General features: G+C 70.3%; 2 protein-coding genes across 2 annotated transcripts in view; one reads left to right on the top strand and one right to left on the bottom strand.

The window, feature by feature from the left end:
• CHLNCDRAFT_56509 (hypothetical protein) overlaps positions 1-3,869 on the top strand; it is a gene marked incomplete at both ends in the record, with an annotated part of 9,633 nt that extends 5,764 nt beyond the window's left edge. Inside the window, 12 exons of the mRNA XM_005852054.1 lie at positions 60-187; positions 439-514; positions 656-717; positions 916-1,077; positions 1,322-1,380; positions 1,584-1,740; positions 1,923-1,980; positions 2,211-2,330; positions 2,629-2,740; positions 2,904-3,143; positions 3,315-3,371; positions 3,556-3,869. Of these exons, the coding sequence (XP_005852116.1) occupies positions 60-187; positions 439-514; positions 656-717; positions 916-1,077; positions 1,322-1,380; positions 1,584-1,740; positions 1,923-1,980; positions 2,211-2,330; positions 2,629-2,740; positions 2,904-3,143; positions 3,315-3,371; positions 3,556-3,869 (1,545 nt within the window). The remainder of the gene's footprint in view (positions 1-59; positions 188-438; positions 515-655; positions 718-915; positions 1,078-1,321; positions 1,381-1,583; positions 1,741-1,922; positions 1,981-2,210; positions 2,331-2,628; positions 2,741-2,903; positions 3,144-3,314; positions 3,372-3,555) is intronic.
• Positions 3,870-4,070: 201 nt separating this feature from the next.
• On the bottom strand, positions 4,071-5,088 carry CHLNCDRAFT_133191 (hypothetical protein; the record flags this gene model as incomplete). The annotated part of the gene is made up of 4 exons (XM_005851716.1): positions 4,071-4,377; positions 4,487-4,620; positions 4,734-4,831; positions 5,073-5,088. The coding sequence occupies 4 exons, from the start codon at positions 5,086-5,088 to the stop codon at positions 4,071-4,073; spliced, it is 555 nt and encodes a 184-aa protein (XP_005851778.1).
• Positions 5,089-13,591: the final 8,503 nt, after the last annotated feature.

The following is a 13,591-nucleotide window of genomic DNA, read 5'->3' as shown; positions in this document are numbered from 1 at the left end:
GCCACACACACACCACCCCCACCTCTGCCACCGCCACCCCTTGCCTGCCCCGCTGCCAGGTGTGCAACCACCCCATGCTCAGCTACCCGCCCGAGACGTGGGCCGTGGGGGACGCCATCGTGCGCCAGTGCGGCAAGATGCTGGTGCTGGACAGGCTGCTGGTGAAGATGAAGGTCACGGGGCACAGGTGCGCTGGCGGGGCGAGCCGGGGGGGTAGCCCATGTGGCACCTGTGGGGTGGCAGTATGCCTGTGGCTACGGACAGCAGGGGGCGGCTGCCCGGGGAGGGGGCCAGCGCCCGGAGCGGCTGTCTCGGCCCGTGGCTTCCTGGGATTGGTTCTCCAGGCGATTCCTGCCTGCGAGTGCTGCTGCTCTCCTCCGATGCCCGCATGTCTCGTTGCCTGCCTGCCTGCCCTGCCCTGCCCGCTTTCTTCCGCAGGGTACTGCTGTTCAGTACCATGACCAAGCTGCTGGACCTGCTGGAGGTGTACCTGCGGTGGAGGCAGCTGCCAGAGGTACCGTACCGCACCGTACCATACCGCCTGCCGCCTGCCTGGGTGGCAGTTCGTTCTGCTCCGCTGGCTGGGACGGGGCCCTTCCCTCCTGAACAGCACGCACTCACTGTGCTGCCTGCTACCGCCTGCTGCTGCCTGCAGCACCTGGGAGGCGGCACCATGCAGTACCTGCGCATCGACGGCAGCACAGCGCTGGAGGACAGGTGCGGGCGCGCAACAGCGCACATCCCCGCGCCTGCGCCGCGCCCGGCCGCCTGCTCGCCGCGCCTTCTGCCGCTTACATGCCACAGCCACCCGCTGCGCGCCACCCCAGCCCCCGCCCCCCTCCACACCACCTCCCACCCCTTGCCTCCCCGTACCCGGCCCCTGCCTGCCCTGCCCTGCGCCTCCCCTCCCCGCAGGGAGAGTGCCATCCAGCAGTTCAACGCCAAGGACTCCCCCGCCTTCATCTTCCTGCTCTCCATCCGCGCCGCGGGGCGCGGCCTCAACCTGCAGTCCTCCGACACCGTTGTCATCTACGACCCAGACCCCAACCCCAAGAACGAGGAGCAGGCCATCGCGCGGTGAGGAGTGTGTGTGTGTGTGTGTGTGTGTGGAGTTTTGGGGGCAGAGGAGGCAGGGAGCGGAAGGGGGTAGGGAGAGGGAGTTCGTGAGTGTGTATGGGGGGGTCTGAGGGGTGGTGAGAGCTGCCAGGCAGGCACAGGCTCGGGCGGCGCAGCGCGCACCCAGCCTCCCCGCTTGCGCCGCTGGCTGCCGAGCCCCCCGCCTCTGCCTGTGTGTGTGTGTGTGTGCGTGTTTGCCGTGCAGGTCCCACCGCATTGGGCAGACCAAGGAGGTGCGGGTGATACACCTGGAGGCTGTGGCAGGTGGGTGGGTGGTAGGGGGATGGGGATTGGGGACTATGGGCCAGGTGTGGCCCCACACACCCCTCACCCCCGCCCTTGCCCGCCCCGGATCCGCCACTCCTGCTCCTCGCCCCTGCCGCCTCTGAGCAGCAGCACCGCCACAACAGCGCCACATGCTCCACCGCACCCACGCTCACACCACCGCCGCATGTCCCCCGCTGCAGACGCGCCGCGCGGCAGCGTGGTGCCCCCCAACCCTGCGGCCGTGGCGGCGGTGGCGGCCGGCAAGCGGCTGTACGGGGACAGCATTGAGAGCCTGGTTCGCAACGAGATCCAGCGCACCAAGATTGAGATGGCCAACGAAGTTATCGACGCGGGCAGGTGTGCCAGGCTGGCGACAGGTGGCGGGTGGCGGCGACCACGCCAGGCTGGCGCCCGCCAGCTGGCGCCTGCCGGCTGTGGGCCTGTCGCGGCAGCGCGCAGCGCGGGGAGCCTGCCTTGCTGCCTGCACAGCCACAGGCGCTGCTCATCGTCGGGGCCCGCGCCGCGCCTGCGCCCCGCAGGTTTGATCAGCAGACGAGCATGGAGGAGCGGCGGCACACGCTGGAGGCGCTGCTGCAGGTGTGGCCGCCCGCCTGCCTGTGCGCCTGCCTGCCTGTGTGCTTGCCTGCATGCCTGCCTGCCTGGCTGGCTGATGCGGCTGGACAGAGCGCGTGTGGCCACAGGGGGGCCCTGCTCCACCACCCAGGCTCTAGTGCCCCCAAACCCCACCCGCCCTGCACACGCTCGCGCGATCACAAACACACCTGCCGCACCCCTCCCGCGCGCCTCCCCTGCTCCGCCGGCATCAGGACGAGGACCGCCAGAAGCGGGCGTGCAACGTGGTGCCCACCTGGAGCGACCTGAACAGGGAGTGGGCTCGGTCGGAGGAGGAGCTGGCGCTGTTTGAGCGGCTGGACCGGGAGATGCAGGTGGGTGGGCGCTTGTGGGTGGGTGTGTCGGCCAGCGGCCTGTGCCTGCGTGTGGGTGGTGGAGGGATGGGGCGGCAGCGCTGCCACCCATGGGCGCGGTGCGCCACCCCCTGTTGGTGCTGCCCACGCTGCTCATGCTGTGGTTCGGGGGGGCGCCGCAGCTTGGCTGGGGTTGTGCTCGGGGGGGATGCCCTGGTGTGTGCGCAGCCCTGCTGGTGCTGCGCCGCATGGCTGAGCCGCGCTGCCCTCCTGGCCGTCCCTCACCACCCGCTCACCACTTGGACCTCACCACCTGCAGTGGTTTGAGCCCACCAGCCTGGCGGAGGTGCCGCGCTGGATGCGCTGGGGGCCGGGCGACCTGCCGGGCGCGCAGGCGCTCAGCAGCAAGCACGCGCCAGACGTGACGGCGGGTGGGTGGCGGGGCGCCGGGCGGCTGCCTTGAGCCGGGCGTGGCTGCCCTGTGCACGCCGCGCCTCCCGTTTGGCACCCCTGCTGCTGTGCATGCATGCTGTGCATGCTGTGCCCGTTTTGACTCGGCGCCATGCCACGCCCACCCGCCCTCCTCCCCTGCAGAGCTGGCAGCCCTGACCGGCACCGTGCTGCACAACCACCACGCCCCGCCGGCGCAGACGCGGCACCAGCTGGCGCAGCAGCAGCAGCACTGGGAGCAGCAGCAGCAGCAGCAGCAGCAGCATTACGCGCCGCCCGCTGCTGCGTGGGCGCGGCCGCCGGCAGCGCAGCAGCCCTCGCGGCTGGTGGCTGCGGTGCAGGCATTGGAGCCGGAGCCCACCGTGACCACCCTCAGCAGCCTAGGTGGGCCTCTAACGGGTGGCAGGCTCCCTTATGAGGAGGCATCTCAGCCTGCAAGAGCCACTACAGCAGGGGTGCAGCCTTTGTGGATTGTTTGGGCCTCGACGGATGGAGAGCGGCTATGCCCTGACCAGCCTCGACTGCTGCTGCCATGCGCCCTCCCTATGTGTGCAGGCGGGGATGAGGGTGAGGAGGTGGAGTTTGGGAACGACGAGGAGGAGGAGGTGCTGGGTAAGCAGCGGCAGGGAGCCCCCTGCTCCAGCAGCCAGCGGCAGGCAGGCAGCTGGGTCAGGACACGGCAGCCCTGCCCTGTTGGCTAGGTGGCGGGTGCCCCCGAGTGCGGCACTAGCTGGACGTACTGCCTTGGCCTGCTTTGCCCGAACCCCTGCTGCCTGATCTCCGCTCCCGCCTGCAGACGAGAACATCAACATGGACGATGCCGAGACGGCCTCGCAGGGCGGCGCCAGCACCAGCGCCGGCATGCCGCGCGTACCCTCCACCGCCGCCACCGCGGCTGCCGCCGCCGCAGCAGCCGGCGGGGCGGCGGCCGTGGCTGGGTGGGAGGCGGATGGGGCGGGCGTGGCGGCGGAGGGCTGGGAGGAGGGCGAGGAGCCGCCGCACAAGCGGCACAGGAAGGGGCTGACGGTGCACTTTGCTGAGGATGCAGCGGATCAGCCGTCTGCCCCCGAACCCGCCCAGCAGCAGCAGCAGGCGTCGCCGACCGGGTAGCTGGCTGCGTGGTGGGCCTATGGCTCCATTTGCAGCAGTCATGTTTTGTTGCAGCAGTCAAATTGTGTTGACACCCCATGGTCGGGTGCACGCATTTCAGGCAATCAGCTCTGGAATCTAGAGTCCTCATGCGCTCGCTGCGCAAGGCTGGCCTCTGAGGGTCTGCGCGGAGTGAAGACGGCACGTCGAGGGGCCTGGGACTCACATCCTGGTGGTGGATGCCCTGGGTGCAATCCGTGCCTCTGCCGCTTGGATTTCTGGCAGGTGCGCTGCAATCAGCACCCGCGCATCCTCCAGCAGCCTGGCAGCAAGCTTGATAAATTCTGCACCCAGCATGCGGCGGTGGCAGTTCAGCCCCATTGTTCCAGCAGCTGAGACAAAGAACAGCAAGATGCACAATCGCCCGTGCCGCTGGCTCAGCGCGAGCGCACATGGATCGCCGAAGCCGCCGCCGTCGCCAGGAGAGTTGTACGCCACGGCATTGGTGTGCAGCTGATACAGGTCGGCCCTGCCAGGAGAGGAAAGCAAGCGGGGTAAACGGTGCAGGGGCATGGGATGCCGATGGGAGGTGCAGAAACGCCTGGCAGACACTCTCCCGCCACCAACAGGCTGCTCACCTGAAATGCTCCAGCGAGAGGTACCGCCCCGCCTTGGCCTTCTTTTGCATCTCCGGCAGGATGACGACGTTTGACAGGGGCACAAAGGTGTGGTAGTCCGGGGCGTGCTCAATTGAGGGCTGCAGCAGCCAGGCCTTCAGGTTGAAGTTCAAGACACCAGTGCGTTGCGTTCCTGCCGCCTGCAGTCGGCGGGGCATTGGCGGCCCCCGAGGAACGGCACTCCGGCACTTACAACTTTGCCAAATACCAGTTCATATATCTTGGTCATCTTCTCTGGATAACCAAATGGCATTTTGGTGTCACGCAGCTGCTGGACGATGCCCGCAAGGATGCCACCCAGTACACCTGCAGAGGGGAGGGAGGAGTTCTACCACTCTTGAATGCACGCAGTTTGCAAGGAGCCCAGTTGCTAAGTGCAAGCTGTTTTCCCTGCACCGCGACAGTGATCGCATGGCGTTGTGGCACTGCCTACGCTTGCTGCACGACCCTCATCTGCAGGATTTGGGGGCCTGGCTGTCGCTACGCTGCGGCGCGCCTTCTCCGCTGGTGTCGCTAGTAGCGTTGCTGGCGACCTCACTACCTGCACCTTCGTCTGCTGCCATGCTGAAAGCCCTCCCGGAGTCGGTCTGGAACCAAGCTGCAAACAGACTGTATACCTGGGGTTTAGGCGCGATTCGGGATCCAATATATTGCTCGGACTCCAGCTCAGCGCGCGCCGCAACTTGTTGCATTCGGGCAAGCCTGCGGGGAAGGTCCCGGGGAAGCTCCCACAAAGGTGGAAGGGCGCTGGTGGCGGTCGTCCTCCCTCCCCACCCTCCAGCTCCCGCTCACAACCCATGGGGGGCGGCAGCGCACGGCGCGGCTGCTGCCTTCACGCCAAGGAACCCAGCATGCGCATCTCATACTGCATTCTCAGTCAAATGATCACATTGAAGGGGCAATAACAGCGTCAGTAGCGCAGCCTGCCTCCAATGGGGCCAGTCGTTGCCTTGCCGCCAGCCGACCGGTACTGCCCGATGCCACAACGCCCAAGAGCGACGCCCGCCCTGTGAATTGTTGCTCTTAACATCACGGCTTTATTCAAAAACATACCATCACGTTGAACACACACAAGTGTTGCAGATGGAGAGCAATGCAGCATCACTGGTTGCATGAAATGGCGAGGCGAGCGCTGCAGGTTGGGCGGGGGCCCCCGCCACCGCCTCACAGCGGCTTCCACGCCTGCTTGCGGGGGCTGTGAGCCCGGGCCGGCGCGATGCCGCCGCCGCCGCCGCTGCCGCCAGAGCGTGGGCGGCCCGTGCGCCCCGGGCGCTGCGTCCGAGGCGAGGGGCCGGCGGAGGGCGGCCGCGAGCGGTTTTCTGGTGCGGACCCGATGCGGAAGTCACCATCGCCCCTGGGAGACCCCGCCCTGCTGCCGCCCCCCGCCTCGCCGGCGCTTGTGGCATGGCCGTTGCTGCTGCGGAGCGGCTGCGCCAGGGCTGCCAGCTTCTCTGGCCCGTGCAGGTCGTAAGTGGCCTCCGCGGCGGCGGCGCCGCCAGCCTGTTTTCCCGCATGCGCCTTAGCGGCCTCGCCGCACTCGGCGCCGCTGGCCCCGCCATACGCGGCGGCCAGCGGGCTGGGCGTGCCGGGGCGCGCCCCGCTGCTGCCAGCCGTCTGCAGCTCCGAATCGATGCGCTGCCGCGCGGCCGCCGCGGCCTGCTGCAGCTGGCTGGACCGCTGCTCGTAAGCCAGCAGGGCCGGGCTGGAAGGCCGGCTGCCGCCCGCCGGCCTGCTGCCGGCCTCTGCAGACGGTGGGCACGCGGCCGCCGCCGCCGCCGCTGCTGGTGCTGCTGGCACCACGGGTGAAGTGAGCTCCCGTGACGGGCTGCGGCTGCCAGCCCTCTGACGCATCCAGCCAGCCAGGTTGATCACCCGCTGGAAAGGGCTGCCGCCACGCTTGCTGGGGCTGCCAGAGGCCGCCGCCGCCGCGCCGGGGCTGCCGCCGCTGCTGCGAGGAGGGCTGGGGCTGCGCTCCAGGTCCCCGGCCGCCGCGACAGGCACTGGCGCAGGTGCAGCAGCAGCAGCAGTAAACGGGCTGATGGGCTTGAGGCCCAGCTGCAGCTCCTGCAGCTGGCGGTGCAGGTCATCCAGCTGCAGGTCCCGCCTCCTGCCCTCCTCGCCGCCGCCGCCAGCGCCGCCGCGGCCAGCCGGCTCTCCCAGCCCGCCGCCAGCACCGCCGGGGGAGGGGCTGACGAGCAGCCGCTGTGTGTCGCACGGCTGAGGCTCCAGCGCTGCATGTGCACATGTCGAACCAGATCGGCATTGAGAAGGCACCTCGGGTGGCGGCATGTGGCATCAGCACTCTGTCCTCCACAGGCAAGCAGCGCACCGCCGGGCCCCACACCGCGCTCGCCATCCCACCCACCCACCTGCCGGCGCTTCCGGCGTCAGCCCCTCCACCCCCACCGGCGTGGAGCTGCCGTCGCGCTGCTCCAGGCTGCTGCCGGGCCTGCTGCGCAGCGGCGGCAGCGGGCTGCCGAACGAACGGAAGCTCGGCGCCGGCCCGGCGACCGCCGCCGGCGCCGCGGCTGCCGCGGCCTGGCTCTGCGGGCCGGCGGCGTGCTGCAGGGTTGCGTTGCAGCGGGCCAGGCTGGAGGCTGTGTGCTCCAGGATGCGCGACCTCACAGGCAGGCCTGCGGTGGCGCCCTCGCCGCCGCCGCGCACGCTGGTGGGAGCCTGCTGCTGCTGCGGCTGCTGCTGCTGCTGCTGCGGGGCGCTGGCCAGCGCTTCAGGGCTATCCACATCTGGTTTCAGCCCCAGCATGGCCCTGCGGGGCGTGGCAGGCCAGGGGAGGCTGCTGTGAGCGGGCAAGGGGGGGACCACAACACGCCGCCACCACCACATTGTTCCTCCAGCCAGCCGCATCTACGGTTAACCCCCGCCCACCCAGCTCCCGCCCCCACAGACCAGCCTGCACCGGCCACCTGCCACCTGGCGCCGCACCTGTAGTCCCGCACCAGATCCTCCCGCTTCTTGCTGCCCAGCCGCCACCGCTGCCCACCCACCACCCGCTCCCGCAGCACCTCCTTCATCAGCGCCACCTGCGGCCGGGGGGAGGGGAGGGCGGCCAGGCGGCCAGGTGGGCGTGTGGCGCCACCAGCATGGTCGCTACGCAGGAGTGCGCATATAGCGAGCATGTGCGGTAGCTGGCTGGGGCTAAAGCACAGACAGGCAGGCGGTGGAGAGGCAGGAGGGGTGGGAGGTTGCCGCTGCATGAAGCCCCCCGCTCCTAAACCCCCGCCCCACCCCATCGGCGCGGCAGCAGGCAGGTGCCAGGGCAGCAGACCACCCACCGTGGGCTTGCTGACCGGCTCCTTGCCCTGCTGCCTCAGCCACTCGTTGAGGTGGTTGAGGACAGGGGCTTCCTCGGTCCCCACGAGCGAGCTGCTGCCGCTGGCGGTGGAGGAGCGGCGGCGGGACCGGCGGGACCCGTCGCCGCTGCCCCCAGCCGCGCCAGCCTGCCTCCTGGCCTTGAGGCCGCGCGCAGGGGTGGCGGTGGAGGGGTCCCACAGCGCATGGCTGCAGGAAGGGCGCAGGGAGCGACGCCTGAGCGACTGCACCCGCACCAGGAACACTGCAAACCACTGGCGGCTGCTTCTCGTACCGCGCAGCTAGCAGGCTAAGGCTAACAACGTACCGCTCCTCATCCTCGCTCTCCACCTCCTCCTCGTCATCATCCAAATCATCCCAGGAATCCTCCTCATCCTCCTCATCCTCCTCATCCTGCACAACCGGCAGTCCCACCAGCAGGCAGCGAGAGTGAAGAGAGACTGCAGTCGGGAGACTGCTTGGGGAGCTGCTCGTGGCGGCAGCCCATCTGCTGCCAACTCAGATGCACGCAACCCGGATGGCCGAGTGCCCGCGGTGCCGGGCTGCCAGAGGGTCTCAAGACGAGGCACCCACCTGGCTGTCGGATGCCTCATCAGAGCTACCGCCGCTGGTTGCGTGCCTATCCGCCTCCCCGGCAGCGGCCCCGCCGCCGGTCAGCGGGTCCTCGATCGCCAGCACGTTGAGCTGCTGCAGGATCTCTTGGGCCTCCAGCAGGCCCTCCTGCACCCAGGCAGACCACAGCACGCACAGCAGGCACGTCATGCCGCAGGCGCACGACGCAAGAGGGCGGCTGGTGGCCTGGGGGGGTGGGGAGTCTAGCTCCGGCAGCAGCGGCCTGCATGCACCGGCCACTCCCGCCCCGCTGCGCCTCACATCCGCAGACACATCGGCCGCCACGCCCTGCGCCGCCGGCAGCATGGTGGAGGCAGCGTGGTGGCCGCCGCCGCCGCCGCCGCCGCCGCCGGCCGACCGCTCCGCGGCCTGCTGGTGCTGGTGCAGCAGCGCGGCCGCCTCGGCCGCCCGCTGCGCCGCCTCGTACTTCTCCTGCTCTGCAATGTCCAGCCGCAGCTTCAGCAGCTCTATCTCGTCCGACAGCTCAGTCACCTGCGCCTGCGCCTCCACCGCCTGCGATGGGGGGAGGTCGGGGTGTGGGGGGACGTGTGGGTGGCGGGGCAGCGTGGTGGTGGCGGTGTGGGTCGGGAAGGGTGCCCAGATGTGGCAAGCCAGCATGTGGAGAAGCGTGGGGAGATAGTCGTTCCAAGGAGGGAGGCGGGTGACTGGCACGTAAGGACCAGCCCACCGGGGCGCTCGGCGGCCTGCATGTGCCGCCCGCCCGCTTGCCTGTGCCTTGTGCTGGCTGGCGGAGCGGAACACCGTCTTGAGCAGCGCGCGTGCCTGCACCACGGTCCTCACGCCGTTCCAGCGCCGCGCGTCGCCTGCCGGGCAGCACAGCGTGGGCACAGCAGGCAGGGTCGCGCGCGGCACGCATGTCGGCACTGCGTGCCTCCCATCCTGATTCTCGCCTATCCGACAGCGGCAGCAAGGCATGGCGGGCGACGAGGGCACCAGCGGTGGCACACACGCAGCGCAGCCAGGCGTTCAGCCAGCCAGGCAAGGGGAGCTCACCGGGCACCCCTCCCCGCGCCTCCTCCGCTGCCCTCGCCTCCATCAGCTTCGTCTGCGCCGCCTCAAACTGCCGGCTGTGCGCCTCGCTCTGCTGCAGCAGCGCGAGCCTCTTCTGCTGCAGCTTCTCCTCGCTGGCGCTGCTGGGGCTGCACACAGGGGGTGCAGGGCAGGGCATGGTGGGGATGGCGGCCGCGGCATTCTCCACCAAGCCTGCTCACCACCCACCCACCTACACACCTACACCTACACCTACACCTACACACACAATAGACAGCCGACGTACCGCACACTTATACACACACATACGAATAGGCAGCCCTCTCCCCTCTCCCCCTGCCTGCATCCCCAACCGCCCCCCACCCCCGCCCCTCTCCCCACCTGTGCACCAGGTGGCCTGGCCACCAGTCTGGGTTCTTCAGCGCTGCCAGCGCCTTCTCCACCTCCCGCAGCTTGCGCTGCACCTCCTTGCGCCCCGCCCGCTCCCCCTCCATCACTTTCTGCAGGACGGCAGGAAGGCCAGGCCACACAGCAGCACAGCGCCGCCGTTGAGAGCGCGCACGGGGCCAACAGGCTGCCCGAGCTGCACGAGTGCAGGGGCATGCAGGGGCTGCAGGCGCGCGCCCGCTGCCGGCAGCCAGCAGCACTTGCGCTTGCCTGCAGCTCAAAGGAGGAGCAGTAGGCATCCAGCTCTCCCTCCACCCACTCCCGCCTCGACCGCTCATCACGCAGCAGTGGAGCCTGCATGCGCGCTCACACCCCCAAACGCTTCAACTGCCGCACTGAGGAACGCCCCTCTCACGGCCGCAGTTTCTGCCAGCCAGCCGGCAGGGTGCCAGCAACGCAGGGCAGCTGCGTCCCGCTCCTGCTCCAGCAAACCGGTCAAAAACGTTCAGCCGCAAGCACGAGGCGCCACTAGCAGCAGGGTCAGGCCACCGCCGCAGCTGCCGCCTCACCATGGGGTTGGGCTGGCACTCAGAGTCTGGAGCAGAGGCAGAGGTGGAGGCAGTGGAGCGCTCCGCGGTGCCGCCGCTGACCATCGGCGGCCGCCCCGGGGCGGCGGCGCCGCTGCCGGCGGCGGCTGGCGCGGTGAACGGGCGTTCGGCGGCGGGCGCTGCTGCGGCGGCAGCACCCGCTGAGGTGGCGGGGCGGCAGGCCAGCTTCTGGCGGTCCTCCATCTGCTTCAGCCGCTTGCGCGCTGCCTCCGCCTCCTCTGCACCCAGGCACAGCGGGGCAGGGGCGGGAGCGGTGAGGCAGGCCAGGCAGTACGCACTGCGAGTGCGGGCGGTGCGCCGACGGTCTCGCTCACAAGCGAACCAGCAAATGGGGCCCAGCCAGGCGGCACGGCCACGTTCAGCCAGCCCAGGCGCGCGCCCCCCACCCGTCTTGCGCCTCAGCACCGCCTGCTGCTTGCTGTGCAGCGCCTCCAGGCGCTGCAGCTGGGCCGCGTTGTGGCGCCCCTGCTTCTTCAGCTGCAGCAGCTCGTGGTCCCGCTGCCGCCTGAACTCCGCAAACTCGCGCACCCCCCTGTCCATCTGGCGCTGCAGGTTGACCTGCGCGCAGCACAGCACACGCGCAGGGAAGGAGGAGGAAAGGGGTGAAAGGATGGATGGATGGCGTTTGTGGCATGGCGAGAGCGGCAGCAAGGACACGCCCCAGCGGCAGGCAAGCAGCAAGGGGCGGCAGCAGGCTGTGCATCGCTCGCCGACATCCATTGCAAGCACCAACACACCCCCACAAGCACACAACCTGTGCTCCCCCCCCCCCCCCCCACACACACACACACACCTTCTGCTGCTTGATGGCCAGGATGTCTCCCTCCAGCTTGCGGCACGCCCCCTCCGCCTTCACCTTCATGCGCTCCAGCTCAGCCAGGCGCCGCTCCTGCAGGGCATGCGCGCACACCACACGCATGGGCAGGAGAGCATGGCGGGACTGGGCTTGCCAAGGCAGCAGCCATGCGCGGCGGCAGGGCCTCCAGAGCTGGCCCAGCCGACCCCACGGCGAGCCCACACCCCAGCCACACCAGGCCCATGGTGAGGGCACGGCCCACAGCCGCCGCCGCGCCGCGCTGCACCCCCACCTTGGCCCTGACCGCCTTGACCTTTTCATCCAGCTGCCGGATGCGGCTCTCGTACTGTGCCTTGAGGCGCAGCCGCTCGTCCTCTGCACACACGGGGGGGGAGGGGGTGTGCGGGAGGCGGCGTGAGGCGCAGGCTGGCAGGCATGTGGGCGGGACTCGGGGCAGGGCAGGGCAGGGCCGCGCGGGCAACGAATCGGCTCCCCCTGCCCGCCCCGCGGCGCCAGCCAGCCGTGGCGCGCCAGCCGCGGGCCAGCAGCAGGGGTCTGTGTCGCAAGTTCCTTTGCGGATATGCAGACTGCAAACAGAAAAAGCAATAGCACAAGCGGCGGCCGCCCGGCACCCACCCGAGGCGTGGGCCAGAGCCTCCAGCTTGGCCAGCAGGTCTCGCCGCTCGCGCTGCAGCTCGTCCCGCTGCGCCGCCAGCTCCACCAGCCTCTCGTCATACTTGTGCTTGAGGGCGGCGTGGTCTGGCATGCTGTGCATGGCGGCCTGCTTGGCGGCCATGGCGCGCTCCAGCCGCGCCAGCTCGCCTGCCAGCCGCGCGGTCTGCATGCTGCGGGCGGGCGGGGCGCAGGAGGCGGGGCGGGAGCGCCAGCTCAGCAGCCCGCCCGCCCCAATAGAACCCCAGCCCATCCATCCCAAGCCCAGGCCAAACCAAGCCCAGGCCAGGCCAAGCTGCAAGCTGCATGGTATCCCGTGCGCTGCATCCTGGCGCACTGCATCCTGGCGCTGCCCCCCTGGGCCGCCTGCCCGCCCGCCCGCCTCACGTGTGCGCCTGCTCCTGCGCCGCAAACTCGTCGTCGTTCAGCTCCAGCTCATCCAGCTCGCCCCTGCCCCCGCCCTCCTCCCCCTCGCCGTCCTCAGACCGCAGCGGGGACAGGCGGAAGGGGGAGGCGTCGCCGGGGGCGGCCGCCATCGACAGCCGCCGGCTGCTCACCACAAACGCGCCCGACAGCCTGCGGCGGGGGCGACGCCGCCGGGCGGCGGCAGCGAAACGCTCAACGCTGATGCGTGCTGATGTGCGGGAAGCGGCGATGTGCCGCGCCGCGGCCTGCCGCGCACTCCCTGCTCACTCCGCTGCACCGCGTTGCCCCTAACAGGCCGCCTCTGCACAGCCAGCCTCCTGCCCTCCCCATGCCAGGCCCACCTGGAGACCTGCTTCAGGCGTTTCACGTCCCGCTCCAGCTCAGCAATGCGCTCCAGCTGGCGGCGGATGACGTCGCCGCCGCCGCCGCCGCCAGCCTCGCCGCTGCCGCCGGCGATGGCGTCTGCCGCCGCCGCCGCCGCCGCCGCCGCGGCGGGGTCCAGCTGGTGCAGGTGCTGGCGCAGGCGGTCGCGCTGCGCCTGCGCCACAATCATCCTCTCGGTCGCCTCCCGCACCTCCTCGTGCGCGTTGTCCTGCGGGGAGCAGGCAGGCAGAAGGCAGGCGGGCAGGCAGGCAGGCAGGCAGGCAGGCGGGCGGGTCACCAGCCTACACAGCGCAGCTTGGAGGCGCAGGCCCGGCCCCCAGCCGGCCAGCCACGTCGCCTGCCAAAAAGAGCAGCTGCCGCGGCACGCTCCACGCCCGGCCTCACCCCGCCCTGCCCAGCCAGCCGGCCCAGCCCGCTGCTGGCACGCACCACTTCCACCTGCAGCCGCCTGTTGTCTGCGGCCAGCTGGCGGTTGCGCTCCTGAGCCTCCTCCAGCGCCGCATGCAGCACCTCGTCGCCGGGGCCGCCATAGTCCGGCGCCGCGCCCTCCCCCAGCCCCAGCGTGCTCCTGCGCACGCAGGCGGGAGGGCGGGGCGGTGGGGCGCAGGAGGGGGACGGCGGGCAGGCGAGGGAGGCGGGCAGGCATGCGGAGAGGGTGTGGAGAGAGGCGGGAGGAGCCGGGGGGAACGCAGGGAGCTCGCCTCCTCCGGCACCACGCCTAGCCAGCGCCCAGCCGCCCCGCGACGTCCTGGCGGCTGCCCCTTCCACCGCGGGTGACAAGTGGCTCACACCTATCCACACACACACATGCACACACGTGCACGCATGCACGCGCCCCCC

The sequence above is a fragment of the Chlorella variabilis genome, assembly GCF_000147415.1.
Source record: "Chlorella variabilis unplaced genomic scaffold CHLNCscaffold_1, whole genome shotgun sequence".
Taxonomy (NCBI): domain Eukaryota; kingdom Viridiplantae; phylum Chlorophyta; class Trebouxiophyceae; order Chlorellales; family Chlorellaceae; genus Chlorella; species Chlorella variabilis.
Note: the sequence above shows the minus strand (reverse complement) of the source record. Positions and strands in the feature narration are given on the sequence as shown.